Here is a 23435-nt window from a genome sequence, read left to right on the forward strand (position 1 = left end):
TCATACAGCTTCTCTCCTCCCACAAGCATAGAAATACCAACACAGCAAATGACTAACGCTACCTACATTAACAGGGGCCAGGCATCGATACAAGATACAATGTGTTCCCATGATTTAGCTAGCAGAGCCACAGCCTTCCAATGCCACGGATCTTGGTTCAAAACTGACCTTAGCTGTTGTCTGTGTGGAGTCCAACACGTTGTGTCTGTACAGTACTCTTACTCTCCCGGAGCCCTGGTTTTTCCCCATATCCCGAAGATAGAGGGGTTAGAGGGGTTAACTGGCCACTGTAAATTGTCCTTGGTATGTAGGTGAGTGGCAAAATCGGAGGGGGGGGGCGGGGTTGCTAAGAACGTCTGGAGAATATGAAAATGGGACTGATATAGGATTAATTCTAATAGGTCCAGTGAGCTGAAGACCCCAGTTCTGTGCTGCATCTGTGACTGTAATTGGCTCAGAAGGGCAGCGCTCCAGACTGTTTCAAGAGAACCGGGACGTGTGAAAGTACAAGCTCCGAAACTCAATGGTTGACTCATTCAGAGATACCTTTGTTTGCCTCCTTGTAGTTTTCCACTCAGCTATGGGATTCACAATAACCTGCCAAAATTGATAGCTTACTTCCCAAGGCGGTTTTAGAAATACAAACACACAACAATTGGCTGTTTACACGTTTTACTGCATGTGAGTATAGTGGCAGTTTGTTTCAACAGAAGAGCAGACACTGGGAAGATTTAGGTTTAACATTTATTTTCCTAGCTATGCATCATATTCTGAATGTTTTATCTACTGAACTACCTTGTCACTTGAAAATTTACAGAAGTATTAACTACATTTCACCACCTGGAATGCAATTCAGAGCTTTAATTATGTAACAGTGAAAACTGTTTCAACTAAAGAATAGGGGGAGGAGTGAAGTAATGGTCAAAGTACTGCTTTCTCAGGGTAAAGGCCAAGCTTAATGTTAGATCAAAGGGAAGGATGCAGTTTTATCATTCATAATTAGTTTTTCTCCAAGACTAAGACAACTCAGCCACAAGAGGTCAAGAGAGGGGCAAATTTTACCTCACTCTTAATAATTTCTCCTTTGGCTTCTCCCACTTCCTTCAAACACAAGGTCTGCATGGGTCCCAGCTCTGCCTGCTGTTTGTTGGCTACGTGGAACAGTCCAAGTTTCAAGCCTACCCTAGTATTGCTCCCCGTTTCCTACAGTACATCGAGGACTGCATTAGTGCTGCTTCCTACACCCATACAGAGCTCAGCAACTTCATCAACTTTGCCTTCAACTTCCACCCTACCCTCAAATTTACCTGGTTCATTTCTAACACCTCCTTCCACTTTCGTGATCTCTTGGAGACAATTATCTACTGGTGTCTAGGATCAACACACAGATTCTCAGAGCTACCAGGACTATCCCTCTTCTCACCCTATTACTTGTAAAAATGCCATCTGCTTCTCTCAGTTCCTCCATCTCCACCACATCTGCTTTCAGGATGAGGCATTTCCTTCAAGAACTAAGGAGATGTTCTCCTTCAAAGAAAGGGGCTTCCCTTCCTCCACCATCAATGCTGCCCTCGACTGCATCTCTTCCATTTCACCCATGTCAACCCTCACCCCACCCTCCCACCACCCCTCCATGGATAGGGTTCCTCTCGTCCTCACCCACCACCTTCTGCGTCCAACACACAATTCTCCGTAACTTCCGCTATCTCCAGTGGGATCCCATCACAACATCTTCCACACTCCCCCCCCCACCCCCACTTTCTGCTTTCCACAGGGATTGCTCCCTATGTGACTTCATTATCCATTTGTCCTTTCCCACTCATCCTATTCCTGGCACTTAATCTTGCAACCAGACAAGTGCTACAATCTGCCCCTATACCACCTCCCTCACTACCATTCAGGGTCCCCCATACCATCCTTCCAGGTGAGGTGACACTTCACCTGTGAGACTGTTGGAGTAATTTACTGTATCCGGTGCTCTGGTATAGTCCCCTGTGTATCAGTGAGGCCTGACACAGACTGGGAGACTGCTTTGCCGAGCACCTAGGCTCGACTGCCAGAAAAAGCAGCATCCCCCAGTGGCCACCCATTTTAATTCCACTTCCCATTCAGGCACGTCAGTCCATGGCCTCCTCTGCTGCCACAATGAGGCCACACTCAGGCTGGAGGAGTAACACCTTATATTCCATCTGGGTAGCCTCCAAACTGATGGCATGAACACCGATTTCTCAAACTTCCAGTAATGCCTCCACCCCACTCTCCTACCTTATCACCTCCCCCTGGTGCTCCTCCCCCTTTTCTTTCTTCCATGGCCTCTGTCCTCTCCTATCAGATTCCCCCTTCTCCAGCCCTGTATCTCTTTCTCCTATCAACTTCCCAGCTCTTTACTTCACCCTCCCCACTCCCAGATTCACCTGTCACCTTGTGTTTCTTCCTCCCCTCCCCCCCCCCACTTATTTATTGACTCCTCATCCTTTTTCCAGTCCTGATGAAGGGTCTCGGCCCAAAATGTTGACTGTACTCTTTTCCATAGCTGCTGCCTGGCCTGCTGAGTTCCTCCAGCATTTTGTGTATGTTGCGAGGTAATGTTTTCACCATTCTACAGGCGAGATAGATATTGTCCTAGTTACAAGTTTAACACAATAAGCACCTTCAAATATTTTAATTAGCACAACATGTATGCGAGTTGGTTGAAATGGGGAACGTTTAAGATCCAGATTTCCAGGTTCAGTAGGAACATAAAATAGTATGGGAGAACGTGGGTCTGGGTTAAGGTCAGAATGTGAAACTTCCTCATGCTTTCAACGGTGCCATACAGCACAGAGACAGGCTATTCAACTCACTAACTCCATGCTCATCATCAAGTACTCATTTACACCAATTCCATTTGATGCTCTCCACAATACAATGATCTGGAGCAACACCCTGACCATGCTGGAGACATGTACAAAACAGCTGAGAAAGAATTATCATTTTCTTCTGAAAACCACAAGATATAGGTGCAGAATTAGGCCATTTGGCCCATTGAGTCTGCTCCAATATTTCATCATGGCTGATCCAGTTTTCCTCTCAGCCTCAGTCTTCTGCCTTCTCTCAGTATCCCTTCATGCCCTGACCAATCAAGAATCTATCATCCTCTGCCTTAAATATACAGAAAGACTTGGCCTCCACAGCTGCCTGTGGCAACAGTTTCCACAGATTCACCACTCTCTGGCTAAAGAAATTCTTCCTCATCTCTATTCTAAAAGGATGCCCGCCTATTTTGAGGTTGTTTCCTCTGGTCTCAGACACTCCTACCATAGGAAACATCCTCTCCACATCAACATTATCTAGGCCTTTCACCATTCAATAGGGTTCAATAAGGTCACCCTTCATTCTCTGAATTCCAGTGAATATAGGCCCAGAGCTATCAAACGCTCTTCATATCACAAGCCATTTAATCATGGAATCATTTTTATGAACCTTGTTTGACCCCTCTCGAGTTTCAGCCAACCTTTCTAAGATAAGGGGACCCGAAACTGCTCACAATACTTCATGTGAGGCCTCACTAGCGCCTTATAAATTCAACATTACATCCTTGCTTTTAGATTCCAGTTCTCTTGAAATGAATGCTAACATCTCATTTGCTTTCCTCACTGCAGATTCAACCTGCAATTTATCCTTTAGAAAACCCTGCACAAGTACTCCCAAGTCCCTTTGGCAAAAGAAATGAAAGGATTGACTAAACTGAGGCACAAAGTGCATGACAATACACTTCCCGACACTGTATTCCATCTGTCATTACTTCGCCCATTCTCCTAATCCGTCCAGGTTCTTCTGCATCCTCTCCGTTTCCTCAAAATTACCTGCCCTTCCACCTATCTTTGTATTGTCTGCAAACTTTGCAACAAAGCCATCAATTCCATCATCCAAATCATTGACATACAAGGTAAAAATCATCGGTCCCAACACAGACGCCTGTGGGACACCACTAGTCTCCGGCAGCGAACCAGAAAAGGCTCCCTTTATTCCCACACTTCGACTCCTGCCAATCAGCCGCTGCTTTACCCATGCTAGAATCTTTCCTGTAACATGGGCTCAGCTTGTTAGGCAGCCTCGTGTGTGGCACCTTGTCAAAGGCCTTCTGAAAAATCCAAGTAGACAACATCAATTGATCCTCCTTTGTCTATCCTGCTTGTTATTTCTTCAGAGAGTTCCAACAGATCAATCAGGTAGATTTTCCCTCGAGGAAACCATGCTGACTATGGCCCATTCTATCATGTGCCTCCAAGTACCCTGAAACTGCACCCTTAACAATCGACTCCAACATTTTACCAACCACCAAGGTCCGATTAACCGACCTACAGTTTCCTTTTTTCTCTCTCTCTCCCTTCTTGAAGTATGGAGTGACATTTGCAATTTTCCAATCTTCCAGAACCATTCCAGAATCTGGTGACTCTTGAAAAATCATGACTAATGCCTCCACAATCTCTTCATCCACCTCTTTCAGAACCCTGGGGTGCACACCATCTGGTGCAGGTGACTTACCTGCCCTCAGACCTTTCAATTTCCCAGGAACCTTCTCCCTAGTAATGGCAACTTCACACACTTCATGACCCCTGATACCTGGAACTTCCACCATATTGCTAGTGTCTTCCACAGTGAAGACTGATATAAAATACTTATCTAATTCATCCACTATTTCCCTGTCCCCTATTACTATTGTTCTAGCACAATTTTCCAGGGTCTGTTATCCATTATCGCCTCTAATTTACACTCTACGTACCTGAAAAAAATTTTGGAATTCTTTTTAATATTATTGGCTAGCTTACTCTCATATTCCATCTCTACCTTCTTAATGACTTTATTTAGGTGCCTTCTGTTGGTATTCAAAAACTTCCCAACCCTCTAACTTCCCATTAATTTTTGTTCTATTAGATGCCCTCTCTTTGGCTTTTATGTTGGGTTTGACTTCCCTTGATAGCCAAAGTGGTGTCATCTTGCCTTCAGAATACTTATTCCTCTTTAGGATGTATATATCCTGTGCCTTTCTAATTCCTTCCAGAAATCCCAACTATTAGTGCTCTGCCATCATCCTTGCCAGTGTTCTTTTCTAATTCTAGCCACCGCCCCCCATGCTTCTACAATTTCCTTTACTTCATTGAAAAAAATACTGATACATTTGACTTTAGCTTCTCCTTCTCAAATTGCAGGGTGGATTCTTTCATATTATGATCACTTTCCCCTGAGGGTTCTTTTACCTTAAGCTGTTTTATCAATTCCAGTTCATTGCACAACACTCAATCCAGAATAGCTGATCCACCAGTGGGCTCAACCACGAGCAGCTCTAAAACATCAACTCACAGGCATTCTAAAAATTCCCCCTCTTGGAATCCCACACCAACCTGATTTTTCCAATCTATCTGCATATTGAAATCCCCCATGACTATTGTAACATTGCCCTTTTGGCATGCATTTTTCATCTCCCATTGTAACTTGTAGACCACATCCTAATTACTGTTTGGGGGTCTGTATTTGACTCCCATCAGGTTCTTTTTACCCTTGCAGTTTCTTAGCTATATCCACAATGATTCAACGCCTTCTAACCATGTGTCATTTTTTCTAATGATTTGATTTCATTTTTTACCAACAGAGCCACACCACCCCCTCTGCCTTTCTGCTTATCCTTTTGATACAATGTGCATCTTTGAACATTAAGCTCCCAGTTTATGATCTTCTTTCAGCCATGTTTCAAAGATGCCTACATTAACATACTTGCCAATCTGTAATTGTGTTACAAGTTCATTTACCTTATTCCGTTCACTGCACACATTCAAATATAACACCGTTAGTCCTTATTCACCTTTTTTGATTTTGTCTAAACGACTGTGTTATTCAAAAGAAAAAGGACAACTTTAAGTGGGTGAACTCGGCAGACTGAATGACCTGCAAGAGGAATGAGACTGTGGGCTGATACAAAAGTGACTTTGGAAAAAGCACTGATGAAATTAAAAAGCAAAGTGGCAGGTGGACTTGAAGAAGATGAATACTGAGGTGTAAACATCACATAACACATCTACCACGGTAGCACAGCAATTAGTGGGACACTATTACAGCTTGGGGCTATGGAATTTGGAATTCAATTCCAATGTCATCCGCAAGGAATCTGTACATCCTCCCCGTGGAGTGAGTGGGTTTTCTCCAGGAGCTCAGATTTCCTCCCACAGTCCAAAGCCATACTGATTAGTAGGTTAATTGGTCCCGTGATTAGCTAGGATTAAATCAGGTGTTGCTGGGTGGTGCAGCTTGAAGGGCTGGAAGGGTCTATTCTGAGCTGTATCTCAATTTACAAAAAATCACCAACGTGTCCTGATCCTGCCATTTTGAAGCTATGGCCAAGAAAGCAGACATACACATCTTTTTTCTCAGAAGTCTAAAGGAAATCAGCATGTTCCTATTAAGCATTACTGATATTTACAGAGGTTCTACCTGGATGCATCACAGTTTAGCATATCAAGTGCTCTGCTCAAAACTGCAAGAAAGCACAGCTTTGAACCCACCCCTGTCCAAACACAAGCCAACCTTCCCATCAGTGATTCTGCCTACAGTCTGCGTTGCCTCTAGAAAGCAGTCAACATTATTAAGGATGCTTCCTATCATGGCTATTCTCACTTCTCCCTTCTCCCATTGGACAAGATACAGAAGGTTTCAAAAGCCTGACAACAAGTACTAACAGGCTCGAGGACAGCTTCTATCCGGTTGTTATCAGACCCTTAAGCTGACATCTCATGAGCTAAAGATCTCCCAGTCTACCTCACTTTGGTCCTCACTCCGTGTATCTGCACTGGCATGCTAACACAGTGGTTAGCACAACAGTGTACAGTCCCAGTAACCTGGGTTCAATTCCCGCCGTTGCTGTAAGGAGTTTACACATTCTCTCTGCGACTGTGTGGGTTTCTTCCGGGTGCTCCGGTTTCCTCCCATAGTGCAAAAATGTATCAGTTGGTAGGTTAATTGGTAATTGTAAAGTGCTTTAAATCGGGAGATCACTGGGCAGCGCAGCTTGAAGGAGAGTTTGTTTTGTGCTGTATCTTAATAAATAACTAAACACTCACTCTGTAAGCTGTAACACTATCCTGCATTTTGTTTTCTCTTTACTACCTCAGTGTACTTATGTATGGAATGATCTGTCTAATGGCATGCATCTTGTCACGTGACGATAATAAAACAAATCCAATGATAATATTACTTTCATACATCTTTATATCTGAGGTGAATCTAAGTTAAACCATAGTCCAGTTCTCCCCGTCTCTCAGGTGGACAACAGATTCCTCCAAATTACTTCAAGGAACAAGCAAGTTCTTCCCTGTCTCCTGGTTACTCTTAATCCCTCCCCCCCAAAAAAAACCATAATTTTAATTAGATTATCTAGCACAGTCTATGGAAGTTTATTTTTCCCAAAACAATTGCAGAATTTCTTACTTTACTAGTGGGCTTCATTGAGTATTTTGATAGTGGCAAAGTGAAGAGGAATCATTCCTCTTATGTATGGTACATCCTGGTTCACATTCATGAAGGAGTTGCTTCGATTTGACATCATTTGCTCTTAATATTAGTATTTCTCTCTGTGCATTAGCAACACTGAACGTGGAGAAGCAGTAGCTGCTGGAAGTACTCAGTGGGTCAGGAAGCACAAATGGAGACAAAAATAGGGCTAGTTAGTGTTCAGAGCAACAGCCTATAAAGATATCCACTTCTCTCCAATTAAATACTGAGCATTTCCAACAAATATTGTTATTCATGCCACCTGTAGGATCTTATCTTCCTACAGGAAAGAAATTAGTAAGATTGAATGAGTGCAGAGAAAGCTTACAAGGATGTTGTTGAAAGCCCGAGTCATACGGAAAATTTGAATAGGTTAGGACTTGTACTTCCTGGAGCATAGGAGAATGGTGGGGTGGGGAGATTTGATGGAGGTATGTAACATTTTGAGAGGTATAGAAAAGGTAAATGCAAGCAGGCTTTTTCTATTGCGGTTGGGTGAGACTAGAATTAGAGGTCACAGGTTAGGGTGAAAGGTAAACATTCACGGGGTGGTGTGAGTGTGGAACAATCTGCCAGCTGAAGTGGAGGATGCAGTTCAATAGCAACGTTTATGAGAAATTTGGATAAGTACACAGATGGGAGGAGTATGTAGGGCTTTGGTCCAAGTGTGGATCAATAGGACTAGGCAGAATAACAGGTTGGCATGGACTAAATGGGCTGAAGGGCCTGTTTCTGTGCTGTGATACTCAATGATTCTATGATCTTGTGTCTTCAGCAAAGCAGGCACCTTGCAGATAACGCAGGCGAGTTGGCACAGAAGGTGGAATAGGTTGGCAGTGGTCACACAAAGGCGAGAGCTATGCTGTGCTGAGCAACCTTCCTAAGATGTCTGATTTTCTCCCAGATATGAATTGTTGATACCAGGAGTGTTTCAGCCTGATTTGGAACATCCTCCCATGACATCAAATGACTAATAAACAAATGGCACAGGAAATGGTTCAAGATTTTAGTTCTCCATTTTACACACAGGCAGAAATCACTCCCTGACTGAAATTGGAAGATGTGAAAATGGACAAGTTCCTCAAGAAAAGCGACTGTTGTGGAAAGGCTGCCAGTTCTCATGGGATGTTCTTTTAGATATTAAACCATTAGATTTGCCCAATGAAATATTTTCCTTAAGTTAACAATATTTCAAAATAAGTATAATCTTTTGTTAAATTTAAAAAAAGTACACTATGTTCTTTGTTATGTGCCTAGGAGATTTGCATCCAACTCTAGCTGAATCCTATACTATACTCAAGCCTGGCCAACACCATTTGTGGGTAGGAACCAACAGCATCCCTATGACTTAAAAGTGGATAGAACAAAACATATTTATTCCAAATTCATTCATATCAATGATTTACTGTAGGCACAAGGAGGCAAATAGCCTTGTTTTTGCACTATAATGATAAATAGGCTAGGAATTAATTTGCTGGAGGGTTTTACCCAATTGAGTTTTGAACATACCGAACACTTCGTTGTCCTCTGATTGGTCCGTCTTCATGGCCTGACCTTTAGCTTTTGTGGATGTACCAGACTGAAATATAAGATAATAATTTTAAGAAGCAAAACCCAAGTTAAGAACCTTTCAAGACAATGTCGCGGGTTCCACTGTAATGAGAAAGTGTTACCTGCGCTTAAATAAAAAAAGGTCTACATATAATCAAACTACTATTCTTGCATCCAATAAGCTTCAAGCCTAATCCCATTTTCAGATTATAGCTAGAGACCGTAAATGACTGTGGTGATTTTCATATACATCATTTAATCATCCAGTCACTGCATGCTGCTGAGAGAATTCCCCGGCGTAAATCAGGAGCACTGCTGCAACTTTGATTATGAGCATTGTTGACTGTATCTTATACAGCCTTATTAAATTGCTAGAAATAATTAGCATATTGGTCTATTACTTTCACTCGCACTAAAGTACAGTAAAAACTTGTTTTGCACACTGTTCATACAGTACAATTCATTATAACAGTGCATTGAGGTGGTAAATATAGAACAGAAATTTACAGCACATTACAGGCCCTTCGGCCCACAATGTTGTGCCAACTATGTAACGGACTCTAGAGACTGCCTAGAATTTCCCTAACATATAGCCCTGTATTTTTCTAAGCTCCATGTACCTCTCCAAGAGGCTCTTAAAGGACCCTATTGTATCTGCTTCCACCACCGTTGCCAGCAGTGCATTCCACGCACCCACCACTCTGAAAAACTTACCTTTGACATCCCCTCCATACCCATTTTCAAGCACCTTAAAACTATGTGTCCGCCCCCCCCTCCCACGTTAGCCATTTCAGCCCTGGGAAAAAGCCTCTGGCTATCCACATAATCATTGTCTCTCATCATCATATACACCTCTATCAGGTCACATCTCATCCTCCATCGCTCCAAGGAGATAAGGCCAAGTACACTCAACCTATTCTCATAAGATATGCCCTCCAATCCAGGCAACATCCTTGTAAAGTACTAGGTAAAATAGTAAAAGAATGCAGAATGAAGTGCTACTGTTACAGAGTGCAGTGCTGACAGACAATAAGGTGCAAGGCCATATAATAGTGAGGTTAACATCCCATCCTCATCATAATAGGGGACATTTGATAAACTCTTATCAGTGGGACAGGAGCTGTTCTTGAGCCTTGTGATATGGGCTTTCAGGCTTTTGCATTTTCTGCCCCTGGGGAAGGGGGAGGAAGGAGACAGATTCCCCGGACTGGGTGGGGTTTTGATTATGCTGGCAGCTTTACAAACGTAACTGGTGGAATCCATGGAGGGGAGGCTGGTTTCTGTAATGTGCTGTGCTGAGTCATCAACTCTGCAGTTTATTGCATTAACTTGGAAAATAAGTCAAGCTACCTGCCAAATCATTATCGATACCACCGCTGGAGGCACATACAAGCTGAAGGCAGTTTTTTCCAAAGGTCAAAAGTAAATTTATTATCAAAGTATGTATATGTCACTATATACTACCCTGAGATTCATTTTCTTGCAGGCATTCACAGTAAAAAAAAACAATAGAATTAATGACAAGCTAGACACAAAGACTGACAAGCAATTAATGTACAAAAGACAAACTGGAAATACAAATAATAAATAAATACATGATGCTGAGGACATGAATTGGAGGTTCCTTGAAAGTAAGGATATAGGCTGTGTTCCGTGATCAGTTCAGTGTAGAGGTGAGGGAAGTTATACATGTTGGTTCAGGAACCTGATGGTTGAAGAGTAACAACTTCAGAGTTGAAGAAAATCCTAAAGAGCATTGTTTAAGGTGAGAGGGGACAGTTTTAAGAGAAACTTGAGGAGCAACATTTACTTGAGTTTAGAGGCCAGAACTTAAAAGCGAGTGGGGACTGTTGGGACTTTCTATCGAGCTTCAGATCGCTTGAGTTATTAGGCAGTGGCAAGGGCAATTGAAGATATAACCATAGTGTCAAGGGAGAGAGTTAGAGTGGGGAAATGAGGTTTTGGCTCAGAAGGCTTCGGCTAGGTGAGTCAGAGGATAGGGTGAGGATTCTCTTTCTTTCTCTACTAGTGCCTAGCTAGAGCAGTGAGAATAGATCCCAGGTCAGAGGTGTGCCTCTTGCAAGATAGAAACATAGAAAACCTACAGCACAATAGAGGCCCTTCAGCCCACAATGCTCTGTTGATCATGTACTTACTTTAGAAATTACCTAGGGTTACCCACAGCCCTCTATTTTTCTAAGCTCCATGTACCTATCCAGGAGTCTCTTAAAAGACCCTATTGTATCCGCCTCCACCACAGTCGCCGGCAGCCTATTCCACGCACTCACCACTCTCTGTGTAAAAAACCTGCCCCTGATGTCTCCTCTGTACCTACTTCCAAGCACCTTAAAACTGTGCCTCTTGTGCTAGCCATGTTAGCCCTGGGGAAAAAGCCTCCGACTATCCACATGATCAATGCCTCTCATCATCTTACACACCTCTATCAGGTCACCTCTCTTCCTCTGTCACTCCAAGGAGAAAAGGCCAAGTTCACTCAACCTATTCTCATAAGGCATGCTCCCTAATCCAGGCAACATCCTTGTAAATCTCCTCTACACCCTTTCTGCGGTTTCCACATCCTTCTTGGAGTGAGGTGACCAGAACTGAGCACAGTAATCCAAGTGGGGTCTGACCAGGGTCCTATATAGCTGCAACATTACCTCCCAGCTCCTAAATTTGATCCCACTATTGATGAAGGCCAATGCACTGTATGATTTCTTAACCACAGAGTCAACCTGCGCAGTAGTTTTGAGTGTCCTATGGACTCGGACCCCAAGATCCCTCTGATACTCCACACTACCAAGAGTCTTACCATTAATACTATATTCTGCCATCATACTTGACCTACCAAAATGAACCACTTCACACTTATCTGGGGTGAACTCCATCTGCCACTTCTCAGCCCAGTTTTGCATCCTATTAATGTCCCGCCATAACCCTTGACAGCCCTCCACACTATCCACAACACCCCCAATCTGTGTCATCAGCAAATTTACTAACCCGTCCCTCCACTTCCTCATTCAGATCATTTATAAAAATCTTGAAGAGAAGGGGTCCCAGAACAGATCCCTGAGGCACACCACTGGTCACCAACCTCTGTGCAGAACATGACCCGTCTACAACCACTCTTTGCCTTCTGTGGGCAAACCAGTTCTGGATCCACAAAGCAATGTCCCCTTGGATCCCATGCCTCCTTACTTTCTCAACTAGCCTTGCACGGGGTACCTTGTCAAGATGTGTGAACACCGGGAAACCCATGAGGAGTGCATCTCCGTTCAGCTCCTTACAGACTATATTATGAAACTGGAACTGAATGGAGCTTAGGGATAGGAGGTTGGAACAACAGGAAGGTAATCACACTCATGCTGCAGGAGGCAGGCGACTGGATGACTGTCAGGAGAGGGAAAGGGAAGAGGCAGATAGTGCAGGCTAACCCTATGGATGTTCCCCTCAGTAAGAGATTTTGTGGACATGAAAGAGCCTCTCAGAGGATATTTAGATTAGATTATGAGGGCACTCGTTTATTGTCATTTAGAAATGCATGCATTAAAAAATGATACAATGTTCCTCCAGAATGATATCACAAGAAACACAGGACAAACCAAGACTAAAACTGACAAAACCACATAATTATAACATATAGTTACAGTGCAAAGCAATACTGTAATTTGATAAAGAGCAGACCATGGGCCCGGTAAAAAAAGTCTCAAGGTCCCGATAGCCTCATCATCTCACACAGACGGTAGAAGGGAGAAACTCTCCCTTCCATGAACCTCCAAGCGCTGCAAACTTGCTGATGCAGCACCACTGGAAGCACCCGACCGCAGTGGACTCTGAGTCCGTCCAAAAACTTCGAGCTTCCGACCAGCCCTCTGACACAACCTCTCCGAACACCATCCTCTGCCGAGCACTTTGACCCCAGCCCGGCCGCAGAGCAACAAGCAAAGCTGAGGACTCGGGGCCTTCCCCTCCGGAGATTCTGGACCACACAGTAGCAGCAGCAGCGAAGCAGGCATTTCAGAAGTTTCACCAGATGTTCTTCCATGCTCTCATGTCCGTCTCCATCAAATCAGGATTGTGCATGGCACCCTACTTGACAAATAACAGACATCACCACCAGCGTGGCCGCTGCAAATTATTAGAGGATTAGAGAAATGATTTACAGGCTTTTGCAGAGAAGCATAGTCTGATTAGGGATCATCAGCATGGCTTTGTGAGGGGCAGGTCATGCCTCATCATTCTGAATGAGTTCTTTGGGGAAGTGACAAAACACATTGATGAAGGTTGAGCAGTGGATGATATGTAATGGATTTTATTAAGCTATTTGACAAAGTTCCCTATGGTAGGTTCATTCAGACAGTCGGGAGGCATGGGATCCAGGGAAACTTGGATGTATGGGTCAAAGGACCTATACTACATTGTATTGTTCTATCTCCTAACATTTTAGGTGGTATGTACAAACGTATATGGAATGGGCTGCCAGAAGAAATGGTGTAGGCATGTACAATAACTACTTCTAAATATTAGTTGGACTGGTTCATGGATTGGAAAGGTTTAGAAGGTTATGGTGGCAAAGGGGACTAGCCTAAAAGGAGCATGCTGGTTGGCGTGAAACAGTTGGGTCGAAGGGTTAATTTCCATGCTGTATAACTATGCCTCCATGACACTGTGCCAAATCAATATGCAAAAGGTTTACACTTCTCCAGCAACTTTCTTGTTTTAAGGACATTATAAAGTGTTTTATTGCTTTTAAAATATTTTAAAGACTGCAATGCAGGAAAAAAAACCATCAGATACAACACCAGCTATTCTGTAACAAATAGCTTGTTTTTACAGACGATTATATCCATGAGTCAGAAGACATACAAAAATCACGTAATGTGGTAACCATACTTCCACAGTATTGTAACGAATGCCATCAAAAGCACACAATACAGATAAAAAGACTTACTAAAAGAGAAAACTCTTTCTGCTTTAATTTAATATTATGGGTTTTCATTTGTGATGTCCATAAGTGAAGCTTTCTTAACTTGGGGATGGCCTGTAATGTTAAGATGATCTACTTTCAGTGGTAAGCTGGGAGACAAATACTGTTCGATTTTTCAAGTTTTGCTATTCTGGAGGTGAATGACCAATTCCCAGGCAATCCTAGGAACTGGGCATTGACTGGGAAGTTGGCAATACTTCTCAATAATCCAGAAATACTGCCAATACAAGATGGGATTAGGGACATCCAAATTCCCCATGATAATGGTGCTCCCACAGCACTCTTGGGTAGGAAGCTTCAGGATTTAAACCTGATGATAGAGGGGAGAGGAACAGGAAGTATTCCTTATGGACCACATATTCATTTTGCTAATCCCTGCATACAGACCACTGGTTAAACAAGTCAAATCAGTTTCCAGGACCTGGCGAGAGGTGCTGATCATCACATCAATATTGATGAATATGTGGGATTGGTGACAGGCGACATAAGAAAATGCACTGATGATGTTACTATGATTGAACACTACACTGCCAGGGCAAATCATTGCTCACTGCAAAGGTTCATACACTGCTTAGGAATCATCCTTTCCAGTTTGCTACCACTTAACCTGACCCACTGATGATCCATTCTGTTCTGTCCCACACAGAAAACAATGCCTTGTACGTCAGGATCTTGTTCTACTTCAGCTCAGCATTTAACACGCCCCTCAGAGGCTGGTGGGCAAATTATCCTCGTTGAGACCCAACACGCCTCTCTGTAACTAGATTATGGGCTTCCTGATGAAAGCACCCAAATCAGTCCGAGTTGCAGCAACATCTCAAGCTCCATCATGCTGAGCAGTGGTGACCCCAGGGCTGTATACCCAGCCTGCAGCCTTTCACACTGTTGCCTCATGGGTCCAGCTCAAACCTCAGGTTTGCTGTTGATGCACTGGATGGCCTCGGCAACGACGACAAGCCAGCATACAGAGAGGAGACAGAGAGGCTTGTCAAATGTTGTGAGAACAGCAACCCGAGTTTCAACATAAACAGGACAAAAGAGGTGATTGCGAACTTCAGGAAGGTGCAGGTCGTCCACTCTCTGGCGCACATCAATGGCTCTGCCGTGGAGGGTGAAGAGTACAAAGATCTTTGGTGTACACACTGTTACTGATTATTGACTTCAGGAGGAGGAAACTGGAGGTCCATGAGCCAGTCCTCATCAGGGGACCAGAAGCAGAGCGGGTCAGCGATTTTAAATTCCTCAGTGTTATCGTATCAGAGGATCTGTCCTGGGTTCAGCACAAAAGTGCCATTATGAAAAAGCACAACAACACCCCTACTTCCTTAGGAGTTTCCAAAGATTCAGCACGATATCTAAAATTTTGACAAGTTGAGTGGTGGAGGGTATATTGCCTGGCTGCACCACAGCCTGGTGCACCAATATTGACTGGTGAACCAATGCCTTTGAATGGAAAATCCTACAAAAAGTAGTGGATACAGCCCAGTCTATCACAGGTAAAGCCCTCCCCACCATTGAGCAAATGTACATAGAGCGCTTTCACAGGATAGCAGCATCCATCATTAGGGACCCATACTACCCAGGTCATGTTGTCTTCTCACTGCCGCCATCAGGAAGACTACACAGCAACATCAGGAGTCACATCACCAGGTTCAGGAAAAGTTATCACCCCTCAGCCATCAGGCTCTTGAATCAAAGGGGATTATCTTTACTCGCCCCATCGCAGAACTGATCTAATAACCTACTTTCAAGGACTCATCTCATGTTCTCACTATTTATTGCTTATTTTTTTTATTATTGTTAGTATTTTCCCTTTGTATTTGCAGATTTTTTTGTCTTTCGCATATTGGTTGTTTGTCTGCCTTGTTGGTGCAGTCTTTCATTGATTCTATTGTGGTTTTTGGATTTACTAAGTATGCCTGCAAGAAAATAAATCTCAGAATTCTATATGGTGACACCTATACATTTTGATAATAAATTTACTTTAGGATGACCTAACCTGGACCCACAATGCCACCTCATTAGTCAAGAGGGCGGAGCATTTACATTTTGAGGATACTGAAGCATGCGAGACTCCCCCGTGTCCATTCTAACAACTTTCTACAGAAGCATCAAATGTGTCCTGTCTGCTGCATCACTGTCTGGTACGGAAGCTGCAACTCATCAGGCCACAAGACCTTACAGAGGATAGTAAAAACTGGCAAGAAGTACACTAGTGTATACCTCCCCCTATTTATGATACATATTGGGAGCGTTGTAGTCGAAGGATCCCTACCACTCATCCCACAATCCCTTTGACCCACTACTGTCAGGAAAGAGGAACAGGCGTATCAGGACTAAGACTGCCAGACTGGGTAACAGCTACTTCCCTCAGGTTCAGACTAATGAACGCCCTGCCACCACTGATGTCTCGTTATAATACAGTCAGTTGTTTACCTGTGCTGTGCACCACATATACTTTATTAACCTAGTTATGGTAATATTTTGTTCTATGTGCTACGTGTGATACATGTTTTGTAGGTGTATTGTGGTCTGCAGTAACGTTGCCTCATTCGGTTGTATATATGTACAGTCAGATGACAAGCCTGACCTTGAAAGCAATGGCTAAAGAAAGCTGATATTGCACAGGGTGCAGAAGGGCTCTTCAGCTTAATATCTGATCCAAATTATATTCTTAGTTTGAAGTTTGCAATTCAGAATTTTTGTCCTGATATGAGTAGAACTTTGAATGAGACCCGGTTAGTGCAAATTTAAAAATGACTTTATTTTGTACTATTAATGAAATTACAAGACATTACATCTCAACAAGAAATGGTTAATCATTGAAAGTGCAATTTTTAAAATAATAAATTTAAATTATAATCTTTCAAACTTGCTTTTTAACAAGTCTGTCTGCAATATCAAGAGTGGAAACCCTTTGAACAAACACAAGCTATGAAATTTATTCCTAACATTCTAATATTTGTAGGAACATTTTTCATTATCTGATCTGCTGAAATATATGACAAATTATATGAAATAAACCCTTTATTGCTTATATTCATAAATCTAGTAAGGTGTGAAATTTCTATTTGTAAAATAAAGTGCTACTTTAAATTCTTTTCAAAACAAAAGTATATCTCATTGATTTCCTGTATGCTGCAAATTCCATCTCCTTCTTTACAAGCCCCTCATTGCCACTTTGTTGTGAGTGCAGTCACTTTAGAGAGTTGAAGAAAAACATACACAGTTAGCCAACTCAAAAAACTAGAAGTGCTGGAAAAGACTGCCACCCACTGCATTAACAAGTAATTTGAAATGAAAACACTGTGCAGAAGCAATCATTCACTCTAGGACTTCAAGTTCCACTCTACTGCCACACAAAGTACCCAGGAAGATAAGCTGAAGGCTGCCAGGTTCTTGCCTTGTTGTTAGCTGATTTGAAGGAGGTTGGGAAATGAGTGTGGATAATTTATTAACAAGACACTTGAATTGCCCAAGCAAAGAAAGGCTGTTAAATAAATCATCATTGATGGGCACTTAGTAGTTAGAATGTACATAGTTAACTGAAGGGCCTGATTCTATGTTATATGCCTTTGACACTGACATTGTTTCGCAAAAGCAAAATAGGACATAGAACAGCACAGGAACAGGAACCTGAACACTCATTTTAGGAAAAGTTTCTACCCATTTGCCATCAGATTTCTCAACAGACAATGAACAACCCATGAACTCTACCTCAGTATTTTCGCTCTCTTTGCATTAATTATTTAAATTTGTTTACATTTCTCATTGAAATTCATAATAATTTTGTAGTGCACTATACTGCTGTTGCAAATCAAATTCCATGACACAAGTCAGTGATATTAAGATGTCAGCGATACTGATAGGTCAACCCATAATATTCATGCTGAACACAATACTAAACCAAGTCAAATCTAGTCTGCCTGCCTATGATCCATATCCTTCCATACTCGTAAGCCTACCTGAAAACTTATTCAATGCTGCTATCACATCTGCTTCCAGCACCAACTCTGGCAGCCCATTCCAGGTACCTGGCATGTTTAAATAAAGCTTGTCCCGCACATCTCCCTTAAGCTTCCCCTCTCCCCTCACCTTAAGTGCATGTCCTCTAGTATTTGATGTTTCTATCCTTGGAAAAAGGTTATGTCTCTTATAATTTTTATAAACCTCTATCAAGTCTCCCTTGAGCTTAAGGCACTCAAGAAAAAATACAAGTTTATCCAACCCCTCTTTATAGCTCACACCAGGCCTCCTTTGCATCCTTTCATGATGGTTTAAAAGAGTGTTGGAAATCTTCAACAGGATAGGCAGTGTTTATGGAGAAGATTTTTCAAGCTGATTACCTTTCATTAGACAGATCAAGGGAAAAGTTGAGAGTTAAAATGAGTAAGCAGCCCTGAAAGGGAGTATTCTATGTGATAGGATATTTAAGTATTGGATAGACCGGGTCTGTTTAAGAGTAGTTAACTATGGCTTTGGGCATGGAAGGTCAGTTCCAGCCAATCTTATAGTTTTTCGTGAAGGTTACCAGGAAAGCTGATGAATGAAAGGCAGTGGACATTGACTATATGGACTTTATCAAGGTCTTTGACTAGGTTCCACATGGGAGGCTGGTTCATACAGGTACACAAAGTTATGAGGGGTATAGATTGGAAAAAAGCCTGTTGCATTTACTCTCTGAGGCTGAGTGAGACAAACTTGAGTTCATAGGTTAAAGGTAAAAGGTGGAATATTTAAGGGGAACACGTGGGGTAACTTCTTCACCCAGAGGGTGGGTGTGTGGAACAAGCAGTGGAAGTGTGGATGTGGGTTTGCTAACAACATTCTAAAGATGGTTAGATAAGTATGTGTTTGGGAGGAGCATGGAGAGCCATGCTTCAGGCGCAAATAATAGTTCAAAATGGACTAGATGGTCCAAAGGGCCAGTTTCTATTCTGCAGTACTCAGTCCCTGTAAAGGGGGGGGGGGGGGGGAAGAGAAGTAGTAGATGAATGAACCAAAGGGGAGGACTATGATAGGGTAGAATGTGGGGTAGCATAAGCAAAAATGTACAGGTACAAATGCAATAAGAAACTAAGGATTGTACTACAGTCGAGTTCCTCTTCATTTATTTGGGTGCTGGAGTGGTTGGCGCAAGTGCAGGACATTTTGTATGGTGCTCCCTGCAGCCGATGTACACCACCCACAAAGTGACTGACAACCTACATCTATACGATAGATCTAACCCAGCAAATTTTCTTTCATTGTCGAAGACACTAGCAGGTACTGAAGGGTGTGAGGGAAGAGAAGTGAGTGCAATTGCAAGGGAGAAGGTGCTCAAAAAGTTGAAAGACCTAAAGGTACAAAGGTCATCCAGACTAGATGAACTGCAACCTAGTGTTCTGAAAGAGGTAATGGTAGGGAGATTGTGGGGGGCCTTAGTTATGATTTTTCAAGAATCGTTGGACATGGTTCTAGAAGACTAGGAAATTGCAAATGTCACTCCACTCTTTAAGAAAGGAGAGAGGCAGCAGAAAGGAAATTATAGACCAGTTAGCCTGACCGCAGTGTTTGGGAAGATGTTGGCGTCAATTGTTAAAGATGAAGTTATGAAGTACTTGGTGACACAAGACAAGATAGGACAAAACCAGCATGGCTTCCTTCAGGGAAAATCTTGTTTGACAAACCTGCTGGAATGCTTTGAGGTGATTACAAGTAGGATAGATAAAGGGCTTGCAGTGGATGTTGTATATTTGGACTTTCAGAAGGCCTTTGATAAGGTGCCACATAAGGCTGCCTACCAAGTTAAGAGCCCATGGTACTACAGAAAAATTACTAGGATGGTTAAAGCATTGGCAAATTGGTAGCAGGCAGTGAGCGGGAATAAAAGAATCCTTTCAGGTTGCCTGCCAGTAACTAGTGGCGTTCCACAGGGATCAGTGTTGGGACCGCTTCTTTTTATGCTGTATATCAAAGATATAGACAATGGAATAGATGGCTTTGTTGCCAAGTTTGCAGACGATATGAAGATTGATGGAGATGAGGTAGTGTTGAGGAAACAGGATGGTGCAGAAGTACTTAGACATTAGGAGAATAGGCAAGAAAGTGGCAAATGAAATACAATGTTGAAAGATGCATGGTCATGCACTTTGGTCGTAGAAATAAATGTGCGGACTGTTTTCTAAATGGGGAAAAAATCCAGGAATCTGAGATGCAGAGGGACTTGGGAGTCCTTGTGCAGAACACTCTAAAGGTTAACTTACAGGTCAAGTCAGTGGTGAGGAAGGCAAATGCCATGTTAGCATTCATTTCAAGAGGTCTAGACTACAAGAGCAAGGATGTGATGCTGAGGCTTTATAAGGCACTGGTGAGGCCTACCCTCGCGTATTGTGAACAGTTTTGGGTTCCCCATCTAAGAGAAGATATGCTGGAATTGGAGAGGGTTTAGAGGACGTTGACAAGGATGATTCCTAGAATGAAAGAGTTATCATAGGAGGAAACGTTTGATGGCTCTGGGCCTGTACTTGCTGGAATTGAGAAGGATGAGGAAGGATCTCATTGAAACATTTCAAATGCTGAAAGACCTAGATAGAGCAATGTGGAAAGGACGTCCTCCACGGTGGGGGGAGTCGAGGACAAGAGAGCACAGCTTCTGGATAGAGGGGTGTCCATTTAAAACAGATGCAGAGAAATCTCTTTAGCCAGAGAGTGGTGAATTTGTGGAGTTAGTTACGACAGGGAGCTGTTGAGGCCAGGTCTTTGGTTGTACTTAAGGTGGAGATTGATAGGATTTTGATTGGCCACAGCATCAAAGGTTACAGGGAGAAGACTGGGGAGTTGGGCTGAGGAGGGAAAAACGGTTCAGCCATGATTGAATGGCGGAGCAGACACGATGGGCCAAAAGGCCTAACTCTGCTCCTACATCTGATGGTCAAATTATTTCTAGATATTTTTCTGGAAAGTTACGATGCAAAATTTGAAACAGAGCTACCGAGGTAAGCAGGCGCAAGTCATAAATGTCTGTTTAAAAGAGTCTTTGAGAGATGGTGAATAGTCATGGAGGCTTCAGTAGAAAATGACAGTCAATATATAGGTTCCATCAATAACACAAACGTCACTGCATTCAATTTTAATTTTGGCCACTCAGCTCCTCAAACCTGCCCCACCATTAAATTACGTCTTGCACCTTCAAAACATTAAACTAATTCAAAGGAAAACACGGGAGTCCTGCTTACATTCCGTGTTTACTTTAAGCAAGGCATGCACTTATCACATGGTAGTGCAATGACGTATGCAATTCACATGTTTATGCATAACCAGTAATGAATGAATGAATAAATAAATATAGCGCAGCTATGATTTTATTTCTGTATTTGATATTTCAGTAATATTTGAGTAATCTTGCGTATATACACAAAGATTACTCAAATATTACTGAAATATCAATTACAGTCATAGCTGCTCTGCCACAGGCCTCTAATCTTTCCTGTCCCAGTTCCCTGTAACTCTCAATTCCCCACTCTTTCAAAAATCCATCCAATCAGGTTTTAAATATCTCCAGTGATCCAGCTGCCATAAACCTTAAGGATAAAGAATTCAAAAGATGTTTTACTTAAATGTATTGATCAATAAATTAATAGTCTAATACGGTGAGACTATCAAACATCGTGAGTTACTGAGAAAGCAACTGCAAACACACATTAACACCACACCCTTCCTTTCACCACTAATTTGGATGCACTCTGAACCACAGCATTACCCTTGACTGCTAGCTGTAAATATTTTTTACTTGAGACTATGTTTTTATACAAGAAATCAGTTGTCTCATCTTATAACTATGCTAGCCAATTCACTTTAGGCAAGAATGAAATAGCAACTGGTCCAAAAACCTCAGTGGGCTTGGCAACTTCTATGGAAGCAAAGGGATAGTCGAATTTTTGGGTTGAGATAATGCACCAATCCTAAAGCAAGATTCTGACACAAGATATTGACCGTCTTCTGCCTCTACAGACCATCTAACACACTGGGTTCCTCCAGTAGGTTGCCTTTTACCCCAAATCCCAGTACGTGTGGCCTCTTTGCATTTCCTCTCTACCTTGCCGTGACCCTTGCACCTCATTTCTCTACCTGCCCTGTACTTTCACACTATATTCTGAATTCTGCTATTGCTTTTCCCTTTGTACTAACTCAGTGTACCTCAGTTTTGGAAAGATCTGTATAGCTGGCGTACATATAGTTTTCAAACTGCACTGCAGTACTGTTGATGATAACAAACCAACTTACCAATTACAATAGTCTGAACAGGACTCTTCCTGGAACTGGCTCAATAGGCTGAATAGCCCATTCCTACATCACACTAATTCTACAAATGCAAACCAATCACTGCAGGTCAGAACACAAATAGCAAAAGATATCAGGTCTGAAACATTAACTCTGTTTTGCTCTCCACAGTTGCTGCCTGACTGCTGAGTGTTTTCAGCACATTCAGTTCATATTTCCAGAATCTGCAGATTTTAAATTTTCAAGAAAATAGGAACAGCTCAATAAGATTGGCTGATGCCCAATTTAAAATTGCTTAAATTAAGGAGCTTTATTAATCTTAAATGAAGTTTAAATATTAATCAAGAAAACAGAAAGCTCTTTTCTTTAAGAAGGCAGCATAGGACCCGAAGGCAACATACACCCGAGCAGATGCCTCAACATGTCGTCTTACCTGAAAGACACTGCTGCACTGGAGTATCAGCCTAGATTTTTGCACATCTTTGGAATGGATCTTCCAACATCTCACTCAGAGTGAGTAAAACACAAGAATACTCCAGATGCAAGTCATAACATGGGTGCAATCCACTGACTGGGCATTTTTTTTTTTATAAATAGCTTCTGTGCTTCTAATAACTTCCGCATATTGAGATGCTGAGCTCTTGAGTAGAGAGCAGAAGACTCGCTAATATTCATTGTACATTGGACACAGAATCTCAGCAACAACTTGTGTTAACGCATGCATTTTACTAATTAATATTGACTATCCTTTTGCCTTCAAAGTTGCTGCCAGACCCACTTAATTCTTCCAGCAGGTTGCTTTGATTGCTCTGGGCCACACCATCTGCTGCTGCTGGGTTGGGGAAAATCAAGAACTAGACAGAACAGATTTAAGGTGAGAGGGGAGAGATTTATTCGGAATCTGAAGAGCAACTTTTTTCACGCATAAAGTGGCATGTCTATGGAAGGAGCTACCAGAGGAAGTGGTTGAAGTAGGTGCAAATAATGACATTTAAAAGACATTTCATTAAGACATTCCATCCTTCCCCCTCCTGCCTTCTCCTATCATTTCAGATCTCCCCCTCTCCCTTGCAAATCTCTTACTATCTCTTCTTTCAGTTAGTCCTGACGA

At 42.4% G+C, this 23435-nt stretch overlaps 1 protein-coding gene across 1 annotated transcript in view; it reads right to left on the reverse strand.

Annotated features, from left to right (window-relative positions):
* Positions 1-23435, reverse strand: part of LOC140199450 (myelin basic protein-like) — a 186762-nt gene that overhangs the window by 96119 nt on the left and 67208 nt on the right. Inside the window, exon 4 of the mRNA XM_072261563.1 lies at positions 9034-9103. Coding sequence (XP_072117664.1) covers positions 9034-9103 — 70 coding nt within the window. The remainder of the gene's footprint in view (positions 1-9033; positions 9104-23435) is intronic.

The sequence above is a fragment of the Mobula birostris genome, chromosome 1 (assembly GCF_030028105.1).
Source record: "Mobula birostris isolate sMobBir1 chromosome 1, sMobBir1.hap1, whole genome shotgun sequence".
NCBI classification, from domain to species: Eukaryota; Metazoa; Chordata; class Chondrichthyes; order Myliobatiformes; family Myliobatidae; genus Mobula; species Mobula birostris.